General features: G+C 36.2%; 1 protein-coding gene across 2 annotated transcripts in view; it reads right to left on the reverse strand.

The window, feature by feature from the left end:
* Positions 1-24,453, reverse strand: part of dpyd (dihydropyrimidine dehydrogenase) — a 412,417-nt gene that overhangs the window by 106,089 nt on the left and 281,875 nt on the right. For both annotated transcript variants that reach the window (XM_002933799.5, XM_018093615.2), the window contains exons 15-16: positions 19,522-19,590; positions 11,875-11,958 (exon numbers count right to left, since the gene is read on the reverse strand). In XM_002933799.5, coding sequence (XP_002933845.2) covers positions 11,875-11,958; positions 19,522-19,590 — 153 coding nt within the window. The remainder of the gene's footprint in view (positions 1-11,874; positions 11,959-19,521; positions 19,591-24,453) is intronic.

Here is a 24,453-nt window from a genome sequence, read left to right on the forward strand (position 1 = left end):
AAGTGGTATGTACCATGTGATTAGACAATATTTCAAACATTTAGGTCATGCAGAGGTTATCTGCTAGAGGGCAGAAGGGTTTGATTGGGTTTTTGCCATACAAGAAGCATTGTCGAGCAGAACGTATAGCTCCTCTAATATATGAATGTAGCAGTTACAGATGTAGCTTACTTTATTGGTCACGTGGGGAAGCTTTTCAACCCATTACTGCAATAAATAGGAACGAAGTAACAGGGAAGGAGTCATAAAACCTGCCCAACAGCTAAAGCAATTTAAAACCATTAAAGTCTACCTTGCCTCTTGTATTTCAGATTTTGTTCACAATAGGCATGATACTGCAAATTAAAATCTTTAAAAAAAATGCACCCTAAATATTGCATTATTGTTTCAAACTAAAATTGATATAATATGTTCACATTACTAAGATTTTGATTGCCTTTCTGCTACATACATATATTTTACAAGAAATAAACAACTCAGCTCTGCTCCTACAAGACTAAAGTCAACAGTTTCCTTGCAGCAAAGAGATAACTCACTGGAATGATCCCCCAACTGAGACCTGAGTGCAAATAGTGCTGGTGATTATATAATATGACTACTAATATGATTCCAGTTATAGCATTACCAGAGATAAACAACTCTTGCCATGTGTAAGACGTAAGAGATGGAATTCATATTAAATAAAAATGCTACAGGTTTCCTAGAACTAGACAATGTATCATGAGGGTTAAAATATAAAACAAACAAAAATAAAAATGGGATGCATAACCTGAATGTGTGAATGCCTTTCCTGCTAGGAGCAAAAAAGTGACTATATATACATGGTGACCATACTGTATTCCGTGTTTGACAAATAACCTCCAACCTACACTGATGGTTTTCATCAGCAGAAAGGTCTACACCAGAGCACAATAATTCAAATACCCCCAACATGAACCAATTGCCATTCAATTTAGCCGCAAATGATGACCTGGTCACAGTGTGTGGGAAGCTCATTATTATCAGTTATTAAAAGTACTGGGATACCAAGGCACAGCACTGGCATAAAAGCAGCATGTGAAAGAGCATTATTTGTAACATAGTTGGATAATAGTGAGAATAATAACTATACTAGTGATTAAAAATGATGCAAATATAAGTATACTCAGTTTATGTATTAATTGGACCAGTACAATTCAGATATAGACACACATTTGAGTTGCTGCACTGGGTTACCAGACAAATGCAACTAGCGTATTTTAGTAAAAAGGCCCCTTGGTGCCAAAAGATATATATAAGTCCATGTTTGTTTCATAGTATTTGGACATTACTGCAATTTTATATGAATTAACCTTAGGGCTGTTCAGATCAGCAGTGTATTTTGAAGAATCTCTGCATTAAGATTTTTGTCTGGTTCTTCTTTTCACAGTTCACAGTTATACAAGCTATGACTGTAATGTCTTCAGTTGCCCACGCATAAAATCAAATGCAATATCTGTTACACATTAAAGACCAAATAGTGGCAATGCCTTCTATTATGCTTTCCAAACAGTTAATGTGCAATAAATAAGCAACAATAGCGACATGGTGAAAATCTTTTGTGTTATTAAAAGATTGTTGGATGTTTGGTCACAACATTTAGTGAACCTTTGCATTGCAGTCACATAACTGGCAACTGCTTTGTATGCAATGACAAATAGGAAAATGAATTTCTTCAACTGTTAACTGTCCTGAGCACAGGAATTTTCTGCTGAATATGACATGGTGCTTGTTATCTTACTAAAACACTTGGTAAGACATGACTGCCTGGCTATGCTACTTAATGCAATGGAAAAATATTTCACGTAGCTTTTATGCATTCTGTCTTTAGGATTGGGCAATAGTTTTGTACATTCATAGAACATGCTACCTTTTTTTTTCTAAAACACCATTTATATGGATATACTGTATACACAGTTTCCTTCATTTCCAGTTCTGTGTTGCTAACTAACCATAAGGCAATCAGAAAATAAGCCACAGGTCCCGGTTTAAGATGTATATATACTATGGGAAACATATAAAAATATAAGAATTAACATTTTGTCAATTTACAGAAATAGGCTATGAATAGTGATGAGCGAATCTGTTCCGTTTCGCTTCGCCGAAAAATTCACGAATCTTTAAAAAGATCCGCGAAACGGCGAAATATTCGCGAAACAGCGAAAATGTCGTGCGACAAAAAAAATTTGTCCCACGCGGCTATTATTTTGTTGCGCAGCTATTGTTTCGTCGCCCGCGGCTATTATTTCGTCGCGCGGCTATTATTTTGTCGCGCGGCTATTGTTTCGTCGCCCGCGGCTATTATTTCGTCGCACGCGGCTATTATTTCGTCGCGCGGCTATTCTTTTGACGCCCGCGACAATTCTTTTTTGACGCCGGCGACAATTTTTGGACATGCGGCGAATTTTTCCGCGACAAATTTTTTCATCCGTTTCGCGAAACAATCCGCCAATGGCGAAACGCGGAATTTCGCCGCGAATCCATGCCTGGCGAAACATTTCGCCCATCACTAGCTATGAAGTGTCTTATACCTGTAAATCCTTATCCAATGTTTATCCTCTCCATAATAAATCGGAAGAACTGTGTGCAAACCCCAAATTGCAGGACTCAGATCTTTCAGTGCTTAGGGGCTGATTTATTAATGGCAAATTTGTTTTTCTCGATTCAAGTTTTTTTGCACTTAAATTAAAATTTGAGTTATTATTCCGAAACTCAAATGTCGGGTTTTTTAAAGTGCAAGAAACCCAAGTGTAAAAATTTGGCATGTAAAAGCTTGCAAGTTTCTATAGAAGTCAATGGAAGTTGTCATAGGCAAAGTCAATCCATATTCTAGAACTCACATTTTTAGAGTTTTTAGAGCTCATAAACTTGAAAAATTCTAGATATGTAAATTTTAAATCCAAACAGGTTTCCTTTTTAATAAATAAGTGACCGTTCAATTTGCAAGTATATTCGATGTTGAAAAACAAACAACTTAAAAAACTAATAAATAAGCCCATTAGCGTAACAAGGTAAAGCAGATTACTCAATGAAGGAAAGATAATTATATACACTATGGGGCACATTTTCTAAAACTCATTTTTTTCTGGCCTTGAAAGTCGAACAAACATGACATGGTATAAATTTGAATTAAACTCAATCATTGTTGTATTTATAATTAAATTCTCCTTGAAACTGGCTGAAACAGAAAACAATGAGAGGGTTAACTTCTCCTTGAAAATTTGTAAAGGACAGGCTGTCACTGACTAGTCTATTCCTCTGCTATTCTAAACCTTCAATGGTACTTGACAGATCAAACCTGTCGATTTTTTTTTTTTTTTTTAACAAAAAGAAGTTAACTAAACATTAATAAAAAAAAAATTATGGGAGTTATTTTAGAAAAATTCAAATATTTTAGGGAAAACTTCTGAAAACTCAATTTTTTTGAGAAACAATATCGGAAAAATCAAATACTGGTAAAATACAGGTTTTATAAACCTCAAAAATATCTAGAAATAAATTTAAAAAAATCAACTTTTTCTCAAAATTGCATAGTAAATGTGCAGCTCACTATGCAATTTTGAGAAAAAGTTGATTTTAGCTGTTTTGCCAATATTTCTCTGAAATGCTACTAAAATTGTTAAAAAAAAAACCAAACAACTAAGGATGCAGTTATTTTTTGACTATAGTTATGGGTTACTGAAATACAGTTTGATATGTTAAAGCTGTGATAGTGACACTATACCATGGAGAAATCACACTAGAAAGTTCTCTATCAGTGATTCGGGGGCTAGGGTTTAGCTTTCTCTCCTTTCCTCATTAGACTTGGTTAAAATTTTCTCAGAGGCACACACTTTTGTGTATTGTTATTTAGAGCAATACTGAATAATAAGTCATAATAATATAGCTATAAGGTAATGGTTGTATAATTATAGGAGATGAAGCTATCTTAACATATAAAAATATATCAAATTTGAGACAGGAGAGTGAAACTGGCTTGTTAAAAAAAAATAGGGGTGCATCAACTTTTATACCCTTTCTTATTGTCTAGAACATTAAAATGTTTCATATTTTCTAATATATTTCTTCAATCACCATGGCCATCGTTCTTCTATGACACTGTAAAGCTTTCAGGGGTTATAGTCAATCATACTCCATTCCTTTACAGATTCTAATAACAAAATCCCCTTTTGAGGTATTCTCATAGGAGTTATTCTGACAGATCTCTTCAACCTTCAACCCTAGAAGGATATCTAAAACATCCAGGATAAAAACTGAAAAAAGTAGCTCTGGTGACTATACACACACGTCTCCCTAAAAGTCACATACATTTTTTTAAAAACATTTTTTTATGACTGATTTGTATGTACTATTTATGCACAAAAGGCATGGATTAGATGTAGAATATTTTCTTATGAAAAGTGCTTAGTTAAGGTCTAATGGCTCACTGAAATGTTATATTATAACAATGAACCACCTGGTTCCAAGAACTGTATAAAAGCAATCAGTTTGCAGTCATCATCGTGATCATTTATTTATATAGCTTCAGCAAGTTATGCAGTGCTAAATTTGCCTATTTGTGTCTGTAAGTTACCCTCCCATATAGATTGTAAGCTCTACGGGCAGGCACCTCCGTCCTATTGTGTCTTTGACTCTTAACTTGTTGCATCTGTATTTATATGTATTTATTGTTATACTTTGTATTTATCTATTACTTTCTTAATAACCCCCTGTTTGTATTAATGTATTCTACTGTACAGCGCTGGGTACATAAGTAGCGCTTTATTAATAAAGATATACATACATACAGAGAAAAAAAATAGGATCATTGGCCCCTACTCATCATGCAAATCAATGATTTAGAACTGGCTGTTGAGAACTAGCAATAATAAGTTTATTTTTCTCTTTTCTGGTTCTAGAATAACTTCATGTCATTTTAATAGTGATGTCACTGCCAGGTTAGGACTGAGTACACATTAATAAAAACAAATAAATAAGTCTTGCATTGAAGATGACTTCTATGGATACTCCTACTTCCTAGAATCTGCAGAGTTAGTAGAAATGGAACTGCCTAAGTGATGGAACTCATGGAACTGCAGTGCTGATAATAAGTACTTAATACTGTCATTATTTGTATGGTATACGTTTTATTTTTAAAATTTCACATAGCAAATAATTCATGCTACCATTTAAAATGTTATTCTTGAACGAACAAATTTTTTTTTTTTTAGTTGCAATATTGGGGTGTAGGCAGCAATCTCAGTGCATTGTGCCTGAGCTTTCAGAAGGAGCCAGCTCTACACATTAGTACAGCTTTCAGATAAGCTATTGTTTCTCCTACTCCCATGTAATTCGAGGAGTCCCAAGCTGGGCTTGGATTTCTTTCTTGGATCGGCTGCTGGGAGGGGGGTGATATCACTCTAACTTTCAGCTCAGCAGTAAAGTATAACTAAAGTTTATCATAGCACAGGTCACATGGTTGTGGCACCCTGGGAAATTAAGAATATGGCTAGCCCTATTTCAATGCAGGATTCTGCTGGAGAAGCTCTATTAACTGATGCTTTTGAAAAAACATGTTTTCCCATGACAGTATTCCTTTAATTAAATATGGGATCTAAATGGAATCTGTCATGATATTAATGGTGCAGTTTACTTACAAAATTACACTATGTACATTGCAAATAATTTACTCTACTATTTAAAATTGTGTTCTTGAATTGATAAGTTTATTTTTTTAGCTGTAATATTGGTGTGTAGGCAGCCATCTCAGTGCATTGTGCTTTCAGAAAAAGCCAGCACTTACAACTGCTTTCAGATAAATACTCTGTGTAACTGGAGGATTTATGGCTGTACTTGGGTGTTTTTCTCCCAAGTTCTACTCTCAAAACTAGGCGGGGTATGGGTGCATTTTTAGCAAAGTAGGTGTCAGAAAGCCATTACCTTATTACCTCCCTATTGTTCTGTTCATCAGCTACTGAGGGGGGGGGGGGGCGTTGTTGACATCACTCCAACTTTCAGCTCAGCAGTAAAGAGAGACTGAAGTTTATCAGAGCACAAGTCACTAGGGAAACTAAAAATATGTCTATCCCAACATCAAATTTAGAAAAAAAAATAAAAATCTGTTTGCTCTTCTAAAAAATGGATTTCAATGAAGTGATACAGAATCCTTTTAAGAACAAGGGTCTTCTGCTACCAAGAATATAGGTGTAGGTGAAACCTTTTTCACTTATATTGTTCTGCACTATGTGATACAGCAAATGAAGTGTTGTTTTATCAAAGTAATAATATTCTAAGGATTGTAGGGGGGGATCACTTCATTTCTGCTACTGAAATGTAGCTCAGTGGCTTCTCTTTTCCTCTCATTCCTGTTCTAAGTGAGACAAGAAAGGAAAATGTAAAATCTTTAAAGGGTTTTTTGTCTGCTCTGCTTTTTTGTAAGCAATGGAAACTAGAGAAATCTGCAAAGGTGCCTAATAGACTCTAAGGCACAAGTGTAAGTACAAAGTGCAATTTTAAGAAGCAATTTTTGTTTATCTTTACCTAGAATGTAGCAAAATGTATGCATAATTACAGCTACGTAATTTAATAATAAGTAATTTTTGTCACATTGAGCCAGATTCAGTGCTTTGCGAAAATTTTATGGTTTCTTAAATTAAAACCTGTGGGTGAGGTTCAATTTGAGGAGAGAAAACATTTCTCCTAATTCAGTCACAGTTTTCCAATAGTTTTAAGAGCTTTGATGCGATAAACTGTGAGATATGTTTTTCTCATTAAATTGCATCTGGCTCTATGGGAAAATCTTCATTTGAATTTGGAGATAAGCTTTCCTTATCACATTAAATCTGGCTTAATATGTGAGTGATGTGCTATTAGAATCTAACTATGGTGCAAACCCAATTGTTCCCATGGATGAAACCCACTAGAGCAGTGCTGTCCAACTTCTACGGTGCCGAGGGCCGGAATTTCTCTAGCATACATGGTGGAGGGCCGCTAATGGAAGCCAGTTTTGACCACTCCTCTTTTTGAAACCACACCCACCTCAAACCACACCTATTTTATCACAATGGTGGTAGCACAGCAAAATCCCAAATGCTTGGTCCTTACTGTGGGGATATCAACCATCATTCATATGTGAAAGAATTATGTCATATTAAGATATACCCTTAAATTCCATATGCCTCCTCCTCCCCTGTGGATAGCAGAGCAACCCCCAGTACATAATTACACACCTTAGGGACCATTTAATGGCTATTTCCAACTGCTAACAAACTCCCACAACAAACCCCTGCCAGGTTCACCTCCCACAAGCAGCATAGGGCAAGCAGAGTATGGCACACACAGGCAGCACTCTGTCTGTCCTATGCTGTCTGTGTGTGCCATACTCTGCCTGTCCTACCCTGCCTGTGTGTGCCATACTCTGCCTGTCCTACCCTGCCTGTGTGTGCCATACTCTGCCTGTCCTACCCTGCCTGTGTGTGCCATACTCTGCCTACCCTGCCTGTGTGTGCCATACTCTGCCTGTCCTACCCTGCCTGTGTGTGCCATACCCTCCCTGACCTATGCTGCCTGTGTGTGCCATACCCTCCCTGCCCTATGCTGGCTGTATGTGCCATACTCTGCCTACAGTACCTATGTCTGAGGTGTGAATAAGTGAACAATGGGAGTGATTACAGTCTGAGCCTGAGGTGTGAACACTGCAGGGGGTGAACAATGCAGGTATTAAAAGGTGTGAAAAACACAGGGGATTACATATTTAAACAATACAGAGGGATTACAGCCTGAATCTGAGGTGAGAACCATGCAGGGGGGCCAGTTAATCTCAGTTCTGATACCATTTAATGCTTACTCAAAGGTAAGTCATCAAAGAAGCCAGGCAGGTGGGGGGCCACACAGAGGGGGGTCGCGGGCCGCCAGTTGGACAGCACTGCACTAGAGGACCAGACAGGGGGGGGCAAATGCAGGCAGTGTTGCATTCATGGAAAAAAGCGCAGGTCATTGCGCTTCATTATGGAGCACAAAGACCTGTGTCCATGGGTGCTGGCTGTGGGGAAGGGGCCTTGAATATTATAAGATACCACATTTTTGCTAGACAAAAAGTAATATCCATATTTTACTCTGGTAAAGCAGAAGACAAGTGCACAACTTTAACCTTTAGTAAATAGCAAGCAAAACTAAATAGATACAAGTCACATTATTATAACCTTAGGCTACTTTATGTAAACAGTGATTTGTGCCTGATATATATAAAATCTGTACACATTTATGTATATTTATGTCTCCACACAAAATATGAATGACTTCTAAGAATTAGAAGAAAAGATACAGAGGAGATGATAAATTCTTTATGATTATACTGTAATTAATTTCTCAGTAATCAATAACATCTTACACACAGTATTATCAACTGAAGTAATACATTTTTCTTTAAGCCAAATGTGCTTAGTCTGCAATGTCTTTGCTACAACTGTGTATAGTTCTGAAAACCTCCGAATGGAGCTTTGAGTACTGAAAAAAATCCAAGTTATAATTACATCATCTTTTAACCCAGATTACTGCTAAAGTGTGGAAACCCGTTATTCAGGTAGGTCCATTAAACTCCATTTTAATCATATAATTTACATTTTCCATTTTGTCTGTAATAATAAAACAGGACCTTGTACTTCATCCTGACTAAAATAAAATGAATCCTTATTGAAGGCAAAACAACCCTACTGAGTTTATTTCATCTTTAAAGGTACAGACTTAAGGGACAGGTATGGAGATCCTGGAAACCCATTTATCTGTAAAACCCAGGTCTCTATTATTGTGGATAACAGGTCCAATTCCTGTATTCAGTAAAGGGCAATCTTTGGTTTTCTTTTCCCTACAATGTGAGTAAAATGTGCATTAGCAATGGCTTTAGCAAAGATCAAACTTGGAAATCCAGATGGACACCCAGCAGTTCGGTCTGTTTAAAATGTATTATATATTTTGATTGCCAGGAAAATTATCAGTTTAGCCAATTGGCCCATTTATCAAAGCTGATACCTCTATCAATTCATCAGAATGAGTTAGAACTCTTTGAACAGCACTGTTCACTGATACCCATCTGAATCCTGACCTTGGGATTCATATGGGATTGGGGATAATTAATTCAAACTGGAATATTCTGCACTGGAACAAAATGATACAGCACAGCAAATACATTATTAAAAAAAAAAACAGAGTTGAATATAAGAATTTTAGAGACGTAAAATTCTCTTCTGCAAAACTGTGGCAAATTTTGGTTTTTCGCAGAGCAGCCAAAAAATAGTTAATAGGCTTTTTTGGGGGTTACTGCACAACTTTATATACCCATGTGACTTTAACACACGCAACTCTAAATGCATTAAAGTATACAGGTGTTTTTTTCTCAATAATTTTCTCACTCCAAATGCATTAGAGTCCATGGGCATTTTTTTTCTCACTCCTACCAATGACTTTTTTTTTTTAATGCTCATGTCTTTTTTTTTTTTTTGGCGAATTCCAACCTTCTAAGGGGGTCACTGACCGTAGAAGCCAAAAAACGGTTACTCTGTAAGATTATGACATATTTCTCTATCCAGATGCTTTCCTATAAATATATCAGTCTCTCATCCAAGCAACTCCATGGTTGCTAAGGTAATTTGAACCCAAACAGCAGATCAGCGCTGCGGAATATGTTGGCGCTTTATAAATAAATGTTAATGTAATGTAATAATTGCTAAAATTCCTCGAAAGTTGCTGAATAAAGTGAAATTTTTTAAAAAAAAACCACAAATAATAAAAAATGAAGATTGTTTACAAATTATCTATGAATATTACTTTGTACATCATATTAAAAGTTAACAACCACTTTAATTGAGGAAGAAATTATTTGGACAAAAGCCTGGGTGAAGTAAAGCAGTGCCTACCTTGGATAAAAAATAAAAAATGGCTTAGTGTTTACATTTTGTTCTCAGACATAGGCATGTCCTTGTTTTACAGCCATACAGACCATTTGCTGATGCAATTTGTAGCCACCTTTCCAATACTTTGGGGCACATTTACTAAAACTCTAACATTTCTCATTTTTTTAATGTTAAAAAGTCTACAAATGTTTTACATTTACAAAAAAAGTCTAAACTGAAAAAGTGAGTGCAACAAAAGTTGCAGAAAAGTCGGGAAGATCCCAAACTTTTAAACAATGCATGAAAATCAGAAACCTCTAAAATTCCAAAACCTTATACATGGAGAATTGTTGGATTCAGATTTTTAGCTGTTTGGTCGCATAGTAAATCTCACACGCTAAAAAATCCAACCCTTAGGGGCACATTTACTAACCCACGAATGGGCCGAATGCGTCCGATTGCGTTTTTTTCGTAATGATCGGTAATTTTGCGTTTTTTTTGGAATTTTTGCGATTTTTTCGGCGTCTTTACGATTTTTGTGTAAAAACGCGAGTTTTTCGTAGCCATTACGAAAATTGCGCAAAGTTGCGATTTTTTCGTAGCGTTAGAACTTGCGCAAAACGTCGCGCCTTTTAAGTTTTAACGCTACGAAAAAGGCGCGACTTTGCGCGCAAGTGTTAAGGCTACGAAAAAATCACGACTTTGCGCAACTTTCATAATGGCTACGAAAAACTTGCGTTTTTACGCAAAAATCGTAAAGAAGCCGAAAAAATCGCAAAAAATACGAAAAAGTCGCAAAATGTACGTTTCCAAACGGAATTTTTCCAATTCGGATTCGAAATCGTGTCTTAGTAAATCAGCCCCCTAGTAAATGGCCCCCTTTATATCTGCATCACCGTTTATTTTTTACAGTCCCATAAGTTTCAGAGGCTAAACAGTTGAATTCATTGCCCATTGCCCTTTCGGTTTCTGATGTGTACATCTATTATTCTTCTAAATATTTTTTTTTATTCCTACCAATCTATGCACTTTCCTCCCCAGACTCTGAAACTGCCTGTTAGTATCACTTGAAGATCCACCAATTAAAGTATCCCCCACTGCATGTCACACACAGGATTCATTTGACAACTTTCTTTTCATTATTTACCTATTGACTATAGATTGAGAAGGATCGTTCAATTGGAGTTTTCTTTTAAAAAGGTTTCTTGTTAATGTCTGTATAAAACACTGTTACTTGCTCGCACTGTATAAATAATTGACGATGAAGAGAATGAAAATGTATTTTTTCAAAATGCATGAAACAAACTCCTTTTAGGTCTACTTATGAACTTTGGCCTTTCCATTCAAGATGACTAACTGGACTGGGCACTGAAGTTAAATACTTATATACTGTAGATTCACATTTATTTGTGTTTTTTAGCACAGACACAAGTGTTTTCCCAAAACACCTGCTCACACATCAGGATTAGATTATAGCAAGCACATTTCTTAAATTTTCATTTGATATATCACTGTGAGAATTAAATAAACTATTGCAATATGCTGCAGATTCAAAGCATTTAAAACACAATGAAAATAAATGTTTTCTTTAAACAACGACAATAAGGGATCAGCAATGTTATTTATTTCTATGGGGATTACTAAATCTTTGAATTTATAGTAAAACAAAACACATCTATGGTTACATTTTTCTGAATTTTCTAATACACTCCTAGAAAATTCTGAGGTAAGAAATTCAAGATACTGTTTGTGCTGTGCATCACTTAGCACAAAATCACAATGAGCTTAAGCATTTGCTACAATATTTTGCTTCAGGGACCTTGGATCAACATTAAAATTGAATAAAAACAAAACATTTAAACTCTGCTAATTCTGCCTTGGTTCTTTGAAAACCGTTTACTGCAATATGACTTTCCCACAAATGTATTTCCATTCTAGTCAAAGACATGCAATTTCTGCCTATTTGAAGAAATACAAGTAAAATAATTACCTGTCCACAAGCCAGACCCATGCCCCTCTCTCCCATTCCATGGGGGCATGAAAGATTTAGTTCCAGGGCATCAGCTCCAGAAGCCTGAAAACAGGAAGACAATTTAATTTAGAAATATTTCTAGATAAATTCGAACTGTATATTTGGAGCTGAAACTGTAACTTTTGAGAAAAAAAAAATAAAGTCCATTATTTTGGGATTATCTGGTTTAGGCTTCTGTCTAAGCACATTTGCTATGTGTTTTCATACACCTCACAGTTTTAGACTACGAATTAATGAGGCTTGAGAAAACTAATATTCTGTTTCCTTTGTTCACTAAAGATCCTACCTATGAAAATTCCAGGGAAAAAAATTGGCAGCTAAAACTTACGGAGCTGCTCACTGGAAGGTGCATTTTCAACATTTAAAATTCAACATTTTCCATTTTTTTCTAACAGTGGAATTTGCCAAAATTGATAGAACAATGTTGTTTTCATTCCAATATGATTTTTTTGCTGCAATTTTTTTTTTGCTATTGAGTTTTTCATATACAGGAATGGGACCTGGGGTTTTCCAGATAAGGGGTCTTCAAGTAATTTGGATCTTTATTATTTTAGTCTACTAAAGAATCATTTAAACATTAAATAAACTCAATAGGATTGTTTTGCCTGCAATAAGGATTACTTATATATTAGTTTGATCACGTACAAGCAACTGTTTTATAATGACAGAGAAAAGGGAAACAAATGTAAAAATTAGAATTATTTGCTTAAAATGTAATCTATGGGACATGGCCTTTCAGTAATTCTGAGATTTCTGTATAATGGGTTTCCAGATAATGGATCCCATACCTGTATATGACAGCAATCTGGGAAAAAATCTAGATCAAGTTAAAATTAATTTTCTCCTAATAAATTTGATACTATTTGTAACTTTTTCACAAAAAAAAATACCTGTAATTATATCTTTGTGTCAAATAATCTCAGTTGGAAATCTGGTGGTATCCCTACTTTTCTGCACTAATCATACATTACTTTGTACTGAATGTTACCTAAACTACCATAAATTGTCCCATTATTGTAAAATGTCTTGTGAGAAAATCTCAGGTCACCAGCATTCTGGATAATATGTTCCATGCCTGTATAAAGCTAATGTTTGCACAAACTGGTAACCGTAATTGTGGCTTTAATACTGTGTGAATAAGAAATAGGGACGAACTAGTATAAAAGGTAAAATGAACAACATCAATTATATTATCTGGTATGAGGACACCAGGTTGTTCCCTGTGATACATTTCTATTTATAAGGACTCTATAGCATTCTTTTTATTGGGGAAGTTATAAGTGTTTTTATATATTGCATGCACTTTGAATACTTATGCATGGTACATGTGATAAACTACTGGGATTACACCACACATTTTACAAGCAGTAATGCTGCAAATGTGAGTAACTGCAAAGGCTAATTCCTTTCCAGCACTCTGCAAAAGGTGTCTGGAGTCTGAATATTGAGTGGCTTTTAGTATATATGTAAAACTATCAGTCTGCCAAAATGTAAATCCAGATCCATGGAGTAAATTCTGTAGTTCCTGCTTATTGGGACAACATGTTAATAACTATGTTACATAGTTACATAGGGTTGAAAAAAGGACCAGAATCCATCAAGTTCAACCCTTCAAAGTAAACCCAGCACAAACAAACCTATACTGACCTATCTATACACTCACATACATAAACCATAATGGGTCCAAATGGTAAAAATTAGTATTTTTCTAATTTATAGAACTTTGCGTATTTTCCACGATATTTTCGTTAATTTCCATGACTTTTCACCTCCAATGTACTTGCAATCATGTCCCCTTGCAAGTGCCTTTTTTCCAGAGAAAACAACCACAACCTCAACAGTCTAACCTCATAGTTTAAATCTTCCATCCCCTTTACCAGTTTAGTTGCACATCTCTGCACTCTCTCCACTCGTTAATATCATTCTTCAGGACTGGATCACAAAACTGCACTGCATTTTCAAGGTAAGGCCTTACCAGTTTTCCAATTTTGTCAAATAGCTCTGCAGTGGCAGCATCCTGCGTTGAACTTATAGCTTTTCACAATTGTCAGCAAAAATAGGGGTTGGGGTGGGAGGCAATGAAAGAGGGTCCTGAGTGAAAGGATAGCATATTTTATAGCATTCTTTAGGAGTAACTAGTATGAGCAGTCCAATGTCTCAATGGGGAGGGTTAGTTCCTTAGGCTACACCCACCAGAGTATAGAGTTCATTCTTTAGAGACTCTGGTCGGGTATATTCTGCCAGGAGACTACATTCTGCCACTCTGGGCCTGCAAGCTATACCTCCGCAGTATTTAATTAATGTGTACCATAGTATCTTTGTTTTGATCATCAGTAAATATTATGTTCCAGCTAAGAGACATAGGCGGGAATTCACAAAAGTGGTGATATTCCGACAAAATAAAAGTGGAGATAGATTTGTCGGATTTTCCACCTAATTCACAAACATCTATCTCCACTTTTGTGATTATGCCTTTTAAACAAACAGTTTTCAGATTTTGTCATTTTCCCGACACTTTTTTTCAGCCTTTAGCCGTTAGTAAATCTGTCGGTGCCATCAAACCCAGTCCCACAGCTACAGGAGCCTCGGGGGAAGCAGCAGGATTTTGCATTTCATATGCCATTTGCCATTTTACTTTGGGGCATTTCCTGAGGGGTAATTTTAGTTTGCTATACATCATTTTCAGGACAATCTGGGCTTTATAATGTTTCTATATTTCTGTAATTCCACTTCTGTAACAAGATTTAAGGGTCTAAATACAGTCTTCTCTAGCCCCTACTCATTACTGGTCAGCAGCAATCCGGCCCCTAAACCAACATGCCTGGTGAAATAAGGTCCAACAGGACTAGGGCCCACTGGGTTTTTATCCAGTGCCCTGTTGGGGTCAGTCCAACTCTGTACCCCAATATCCCAGTTTGGGTGCCAGTGTGTATGTGCCACCAAGATGACTGCTGGGAACAGGTGGGGGCCAATGCTGTTCTAGGATTAGACAGAGACTTGTCCCTTAACAATAGTCTGCTAATCCCCATTAATATGTTAACGATCCCCCAATGGGGCCCCTACCTTAGGTGTGAAATGGAGACTGGGGGAAACAAAACAAAACAGAAGAGCTTAGAATTTGTCTGACAGAGTTACACTGAGCTTTACTCCATTTTGAAAATGTCGGGGGAAAATGTTGGGAAAAAATGTTGTTAAAATGTCGTATAAATGTCATTTAAACGACAAATTCACAAAAGTGTCTGTAAACTGTCTTTCTTTCACCAAAAACAGTAAAGTGGCGGTTGAGTCGGAATTTAGGCGGATTTCTATTTGTGAATCTGGAGAAAGTGTTTTCCACCAGTTTTTCCACCACTTTTACTCCAAAAAATGGCCATCTCCACTTTTGTGACTTCCCCCTTTACAGTCACATATAGCAGTGTTCTAGAAAATGGGCTATAAGGATTAACTTTAAAATTCAATTCCCTTCCTACTGGTAGGGTATTTAAAGAGTTACTGTACCATATGAAATTATGCTAAGTACTGGAAAATATCTGGTAAACTGGCCTATTTCTCACTGTCCTTATAGTTTCTTAAAGGAACAGTAACACCACAAAATGAAAGTAATTAAAATATAATGTTGCCCTGCGCTGGTAAAACTGGTAAGTTTGCAACAGTTTATATAAATGAGCTGCTATGTCAACACGGGGCAGCCATTGAAGCTGGGAAAAAGGAGAAAAGGCACAGGCACATAGCAGATAACAGATAAGCTTTGTAGAATATAATGGGGTTTTATCTGTTATCTGCTAAGTAACCTGTGCCTTTTCTCCTGTAAATGGCAGCCCCCATGGCTACACAGAAGCTTTATTATATAAACTATAGTAGTCTTTCTAAGGAAAACACACCAGTTGTACCAGTGCAGGGCAGCAGTACATTATATAGTAATTACTTTTATACACTTTCATTTTTTGGTGTTACTGTCCCTTTAATCTTTGTCTACATGGACTAATTCATGGCTGCCACAGCATAGTTAGCATTGTTTTCTATACAAACATAAGGTTCCTAATGTTACTGTATTGTGCTGTATAGGAGTTAACACCCTTTAAATTGGAAGTTATAAGTACATGAATTCTTTGATCAGTTTGGTTGTTAGCAAGCTACTTGCACAAAGGGGAATGTAATAAAAATTATGTATTAAAGTAAGAACTGAATCTTTTTCAATAACAGTGCATAGCACTGTGCAGAAAGGTCTCAGAACAAATGAGCAGAAAGAATATTACAATACATTACATTGTTAAAACTGTTACCACTGACAAAGTATTTCAAACTGAGCTTGACCCATATTAACATTATTTTAGTATAGGGTATGGTTTATTGAATTATGATATGCAAGATTGCCCACAAGCAATTAATATTAAAATTAGTCCCTGTGATTTACCATAGAGGCTTTACAACTGAAACTATAAATGGACCAGGAAATGAGGCTTAGACCTAATTCACATTATCCATTTTGTAAGTGGCCTAAACTGCCACATAATGCCCTTACTATGCTTTCAGCTCTTGACCCCTGCCAAGCATGGCACTTTACATTGAGAATTATTGTTTAATCAATAATGTACAATTGACCACTTTGGTGCAATACAAGCCAGCATTAAATTACCTTGCTGAGCATCTGAGGCCCAGCATTTATCTAAAATAGAAAAAAAAAAGCATAAAAACTTTGAAATGATACAAGCAACTTCTTATATTTTAACTATCACTAGATCTATCTGTCTCAATAAGCTGCAGTGAGTAAGCATTAAACATGGTCTTTTTTTCACATGCTGTACTACACAATAGTGAATTGTACATTTAATCCCCTTCCCCCTAAACTGACAACCATTAAAGATGAAAAGAACACTAAACATCACAGTGCTATAAAAAAAAGGGGCAACATAATAAAGCCATTCATCATAGTCAGCTTAAAGTAGTAAAGCTCTTGTGAAGCATGGATTTCACAAAAGATTTCATGGTCAATTAGGTAAATACAGGTATAAAATGGACCAAGTCTTGAAGATCAGAAAGCCAATTACTGATTATGTTTAATTTCATTCCTTCAAATCCCAGAAGTGTTGTTCCCTCTTAGTACATTTACAAGGTAAAAAGAAAATAGCCTGCAACATACAGATAGACACATGACAGCGTTTTGTGTTGCAGAGCAAATATTCAATTATTTTTATCAGCTTACGGCGTGAGAACAAATAGATCTTAACAACACTTTCTGCAATATCATCTAACATATACCTTTTTAAGAAGCTCTACAAAAAAGGAGTAAAGGTTGTTATCATTTTTAAGTGATTTTTTTAGCAAATGGGACATCTGCTCCCTCAAACATTGTATGATTTACAGTAATTCCCCCATTTCACATTTTTCAAGGGACCAGAAAAAAACGGTATAAAATCCAGAAAAATAAGGGAAATGCATTACGCATTATATATTGGGGGAGAGGGGGCAAAAAATGGGTTAAAATGAGTGAAAACTTAAACAAACTGTATGTAAAATTCTATGAACCATTGTTGCCAGTGCATCTGTTAAAGTGGCCCTAAACGGGCTGTTAAAGCTGCTGATGGACTGCGTTGGGAGCTTATTGACTGGCCTACATGACAGTATATGGATAAAATTCAGCCAGCTGAGAATCGCGCAGGTTAAAAAATCCTGTTGGGTCAAGAAATGCATCGGCTTGTTGATGCTGTCCTAGCACTGATGGCCTGCATCCTAATGTCATCCAATTGTTTGACCCTTGATATATATTGATATTGCTCACTTTTTTTCTACCTTCATAATATTTTCATTTTGTTTTTAATGACATTAAATAGGATTTTAAGCCATTATAAATACATTCCATAAAGTGCATTTGCACCAAAATCACCCGCTTCTCCTCTACTTCCCCTATGGAGTTTATGTTGTACATATCTCCTTAGGATCTTTAGTTCTTCATGTAAAGGTTGGAGACCTCTACCTACCTGCAATTCTGTCTAAAACCTAGTTATTTGTGTACTCAATTCAACACATGTTGATATTATTAACGTTATAAACGTTTTTTTACTAGCTATAGTAGTTTACACCCCCACCCTATGTTGACTACCCACCCATCATTAACACCTTTTTTTCTGCAAAGAAACTAGGATAGTGGATGATGACTTAACACAGCATGATGAAACCAGACAAATTCTATTCTTGCTGATCTTTATCACGCTTACATTGAAAACTCAAGCTGTACACTGCACAACATGTAATATTTATCTGTAAGTAATATTAATACACATATATGACCTATTATCCAGAATGCTTGGGGCCAGGCTTTTCTAGATGTGGGAAATTCAGCACTGTTCCTTAAACAAACATTCAAACTCAAGGTCACTAAAAAATACAAATAGCCGGCATTATGTTTTTATTCTAAGTTACCATAAACACTTATCATAACAGAAATAATTAAATAAGTAAAAATATAACAATGACATATCAAATAGGTCTTATTATAACAGAGAAAAATAAAAACAAAAATAGGAACTCTTCCTTTGAATAGTATTAAGGCCTCTTCTGTACAATGGGTTTTGCATAATAATTGATGTGCAATATTTAAAGAATTAAATATACCTGTTTGTTTTGCAGGAGTTCTGCCCCCATTCCAGGACTCCCACCTGTCCCCAATGGTGGCCCTAATTGTTTTCACTTTATAAGCCTTACAGTTTAATTATGTGTTCAAATTGGGCCATTAAAATTTTTTAAGCTTTGACATCAGTTAAATGAAAAAATAAACATGCTTGCACATGTAGGGACCCATAGGGTATAACTCCCCTATGGCTTTAAACCCTACCTCTTCACATATTCTACTGTTACTAGGCAGAGTCCTATGTATCTAGTTTGCACTATACTTATACCCTATTGGTTAGTTTGGTTGTTCACACCCCTTGCAGACTGATATAGTGTCTGGCAAAGAGGTGTGACTTCCTCTTTGGCTGCTTCTGCTTCTCAGGTGAAGGTCCACTGAGCCTGGGAGCAGAACATGGGCCCCAGAAGCCATTTTACCCCAGAGCGATACCATCCACTCTGGAGTAGTCGGGGACATCTTACCAGGCTATCTCCACAGGGGTATCAAGCTGAAAGGTGTATTTACCCTTCCCAGACTCCACCAAGAGGTGGGATAAAATGGTGTACACCCTCTCTTTCTTCCTCAGAGTGTACGATCAAGTAACATCTACCTCTGCTTGTTTGTATGTGACAACCCTGCACTCAAATTGTTCTGAGAAATAAAATGTACTATAGTTAAACTGAAGAACCTTTCTGGGGTCCATATTTACTACATCTGCACTACACAGCAACAGTCAGTTGTAATTCAACTACACCCTTGCTCCATCCTGGTCTCTTCCACCAAGCGAAGGCCCATCCTGGTAAAGAGAGTCGCATGTAACCCATGCTCTCACCTAAATACTAGCCTGGTTTTATCTGAATATAGCCAAACAAGTGTTACATACATATATTACCAACCAATATTTCAGATTCTTTATTTTATTTTATGGCATACATTATTTAAAAACTTTGGGCAAAAAAAAAATTATGAGAAAGCAATTTAATGGTTTCAACCATTACCTCGGCCATTAGAGCAAGCTCTGTCCAGTCATCCTTGTTGTAGCTGCACATGATGCTGGCAATAAGAATCTGGAATTTATAAAAAGAGAAACAACATGCTTGAATGGAAATATGGAAAATATGCAAAAAATAAAGACATAATAAAAGGTTTTAAACTATTGCTCAATACACATTTTACACAACTGCCAGTGATAGGTTTGCTGATTAGATTTTATGCTGCCTTAGCTTAGATTTCACTTACTTAAGATGTTCATTGATTTTCCATTTTAACTTGTTTTGTGCATCACTCCTAGCTAAAGCAGTACATGTACATTCAATCTGCACAGTCATACAAACATTGTGGCATGCACTTGAGATTTTTATTTTTGTCAAAGCCCATTTTTGATGGTCTGTCTGAAACAAAGCCCATTTTAAAAGTATAGCTTTTTTGTATCTAATACAGAATTTGTCCTTGTTATATCTGTGCAGGTAGTTTAAAAGACCATCAGTGAATATTTTCTGGCCAACCATTGGCAGAAAGCATAATTATAATCCAAGCCAATTACACAGTGAGAACAGCATGGAATAGTATCCCATAATATATTATACAGTTAAAACAACGTGTAATGCCCTAACTGGTACCAATAGCAATGGATAATGGCATCCCCAGCACATTATAAAGAGAAAGAAATTGGCAAGAGCATTCCCAGATCATTATAAAGTCAGAACAGTCGGTTATACAATAGCATCCCCAAGATATAATAAAGCAAAGCTCGGTAGCTTCTCCAGCACGGTGGGAGCAATGGGTACTGGCTGTCGATACAGTGAGAAGCAGTAGGCACAGGAACCCTGAGCACTTTATTTAGTGAGAACAACTGGTACTGGCACCCCATGTAAAAATAGAGTGATTCAAATAGAGTGAAATGAATCAGCAGGCATAGATTCCTGTCAAAATTCCTCATTTTGCAATCAGCAAATCTTTTCACAAAACTACAGTAACATTTCACCACAAAATTTTCACTGTGAAGAAATGAACCAAAAAAAAAAAATAACCTTTGCCTCCAATGCATTTTTAAAACACTTATTGACACTCTCTCTCTCTATAGCATTTTGTATAATAAAAAATGTGGCAAAAAACATGCCCATAGACCCCAAATGCATTTTGCCAAAAACAAAAAGCACCTATTGAGTTTAATGCGTTTTGCAATTTTTTTGCCCAAGTGAAATTATCACTAATCAAAATGCATTAAAGGGGTTGTTAACTTTTGAGTTAACCTTTAGTATGATGTAGAGAGTAAGACAATTTGCAATTGGTCTTCATTTTTATTTGTAGATTTTTAATTATTTCAATAATTTTCAGCAACTCCAGTTTGGAGTTATAACCATGAGCCACCCCTTTAACTACTAATTACTGAAGCAGATTATACACTCGGAAGCACTACATAGTAGCACTCCAAGCACATTATTTAGTGAAAGCAGTAGGGAATGCTCTCCCATTATGCAAAGCAATGGTCACTGGCATCCCAGTTATACAGTTACAGCAGCAGAACCTGGCTTCTAAAGCAAATTATACAGTTACATCAGTGATCCCCAACCAGTGGTTCATCAACAACATGTTGCTCACCAACCCCCACCAAACCAGGTAGTTATTTTTGAATTCCTGACTTGGTGAATAAAAACAAGATTTAATACCAAATAAAGCCTCCTGTAAGCGGATAGTGTGCATAGAGGTTGCCTAATAGCCAATCTTAGCCCTTATTCGGCACCTCCATGAACTGTTATGATGCTATTGTTAATCTCTAAGTCTTTTTACATTTGACTGTGGCTCACAAGTAAGAAAGGTTGGGGACCCCTAAGTTAGTGTGTCCTAAACCAACCCCCATCAATACATACTAGGCAATCTAACATAGGGCTCAGTGCTGTGACAGCTCAGCTTCTTTCCTGCATAACTGAGCTACAGTGGTACAGCAATCCTTTTGCAAATAGTAGAACAGTGGTTAGGTGTATGTCTTTTACTTCTGTGGGGCACAAAACTGGCAAAAGCACATGTTTAGTATGGTGCTCTCTAGTGATGAGCGAATTTTTTCACCAAGCATGGATTTGCAGCAAATTTCCACATTTTATCATTTCACGTTTTTTTTGTCGAGTGTAAAAAAAGGGCGCGGTCGCATCAAAAAAAGGGCAGGCGACAAAAAAAATAGATGCGGGCGACAAAAAAATAATGCGACAAATGAGTTTCGCAAATTTTCTTGCTGTTTTGCGAATTTTATGGCGAAGCGAAACAGGACAGATTCACTCATCACTAGTGCTCTCTAGTGCACCTTGCACCTGCCAATAGTAGATACGATATTGCTCCAAGTATCATTCTAGCATGCGCAAGGAAGCTGAAGATTAAAAGTAACTTCACCAAAAGAATACATCTAAAACAACAAAGCAATAGCTTCACCAGAAGATCAATGTTCTGGAATGGCCTAGCCGGAGCCCAAACTTGGGGTGACCTGAAGAAAGCTATTCACATGAGATGCCCTTGCAATTTGACAGATCTGAATAATTTCTGCATGGAGGAGTGGGCAAAGAGGATTACTCTAGGCTTTTTTTTTTTATTAAACAAAAACCTGCCATTTTGCAGAGGTGTGTAGAATTTTTATATCCAGTGTATAAGTAAACATTGTTCTTTTACATCATTTGCATTGAGTTATTATTTTGTAATGGCCTGTTTGCTCCCTGATGAGATATTCAGACCTTTGATGTGACCATATCTGATCTAACTAGCTCTGCTCAGGAAACAGCTGTATAAACATTATCTCCTCACTCAGTTAATGGGGGATATGCTGAAAAGGTGAACCAGCAATTTGTCTGCATCAAAAAGTGTGGTTGTACAATCAAGCCCTAGTTTGTCTGAACCAGGTGTTTGATTTGACTGTTTGGTTGTTTGTAGCATAGCTGCAGCCATGGAGGAACAGTACATTTGGCCTTCAGCCCATCAAACGCTGCTTTCAAATGAAGGAGTTGCAGTATTCTGCGATTTTGTTTTCTTATATAAACTTTTATTGTAAAGCATATATTTTGTATTTATAAACTATGGTTATAAATGCAGCTGGAATACCACACACACTAAATAATGTTAGATCCCTACTGAATATACAGCTTAGCAATGAGTATCCCAGTGCAGCTATGCTTGATATACAGGGCACTTTCACACATGCCTATCAAGAAATAATTAACAGTTTACACTCGTCCACATTTATCCGATAGTTCATGGTAATGGAACTACTGAACTAATTAAAAAAAGGGAATATAAATTGCAATGCAAAATACTGAACAAAGTGCAAGGCAAAAGTCATGTCCTGCTCAGTCATAGCTCGTTGATGGTAACCAACCTGTAAATAGATCGAAATGACGTGACCAGAATATTTGCCTTTATTACAAGCACACAGACGCAAGGCAACAATTTTCTACTCAGAATATATACTAAATTTTTTATTAGACAACATCACAACCATGTTAGAGGTGAGCTGCTGTAAATTAGAAGTGGCTGAGATAGGTTTTGTCAAATTATATTCATGAAGCCTAAATCTCCTTTGGGATCATCCCTAAGAGTAAAGAGTCTGGAACATCTGATGCCTTCAACAGCTGTTAATTTCATTAACAAGTTTATTAATTAGAGAAACATTGTCTTATTTAAATTTTTTATTACAAAACAGAACAACACAGTGCTTTAAAAGACAATGTTGGAATAAATAAGTGGCAAGGGTGTGCAAAAGGAAATACTTAAAAAGCTCTTCTGCAGTAATTAATAGCAGTTTTGGTTATTTTTATGGGCAGCTTTACCCCAACCAGCCCTTCCACCTCATTTATTTTGGATGGTTGATTTCTATAAATATCCTATTGTTTTTTATAAGATAAAACGCATTCCTCTGAATACAGAATGAAATATCAGTTTCCTTTTCAACTTTTTGATAAGATGATTCCTCTCTATATCTATGAAATTGCCAAGTGTCCATTATTTGGGCACTCAGCCACAGTATGGCAAACACAGGGAAGGCAGCTTTTATAATTTTCCTATACAAATTACGATTGCTAAAATATTTTCACTGATTTTTGAAAAAAGCAATCTCAAATTTTAATAAATTTGCTCCTAAGAGAATATGTAGATGTTTACAGTATCCAAACAGTAGGTAGCATTTACTGGTCACTTGTTTAAAAACAAACATACTGTATACCTGGGAAAACCTAGTGCCTCTTATTACTAACAGGGGTATATGTTCCGTTAAAACAGCCTATCATGTCTGTGAGACAGCTGTTCTTAATTTCATGAATTTTGCTGTTTTGGCCAATATATTGGCTGTATAAAGAATTTCAAAGATCTCGCCAGCCGAGGTCATGTAGAAGTCATTGGTAGATCTTCCTTCCCCTCCCTGAAGGATCCTTCTTTTGTCTTAAAACTTTAGAGGTTTTGGATATTTGACACTTATTTTTATGCAACAATTTGAAAAAGTAAAGCTTTCAGTGTAACAATTTGAAAAATTCTGACTTTTGACTCCCAGTTTTTCTTAGACTTTTTCCTGCACAAACTTTTTCAGTTCAGACTTTTAAGTAAATGTCAGACATTTGTGTGCCCCTAACACTCCCCATGGATGCATATGAAAAGCTTTACTACAATACTCATTTGACCATTCACAATATATTTACCAAAGGAGGGTTAAGCCAGGATTTATGCTTTATCAAAGCATTGCAGCATCAATAAGAAAAATAAGAGAAAATCAAGGATAAAATGATTAAATAGGTCTGACAGAGCTGCTACACCCTACCTGCCAAGAGCTCAGGGCAGCAACCCTGCATGGATACATACACTATAAATTGCTATAAAAATACATTCATCCTTCCAGCACATAGATACATATCTTTGCTAGGCTTCTTTTACTTCATATGATACATTTTGGAAAATGTGCA

This window comes from Xenopus tropicalis, chromosome 4 (assembly GCF_000004195.4).
Source record: "Xenopus tropicalis strain Nigerian chromosome 4, UCB_Xtro_10.0, whole genome shotgun sequence".
Taxonomy (NCBI): Eukaryota; Metazoa; Chordata; class Amphibia; order Anura; family Pipidae; genus Xenopus; species Xenopus tropicalis.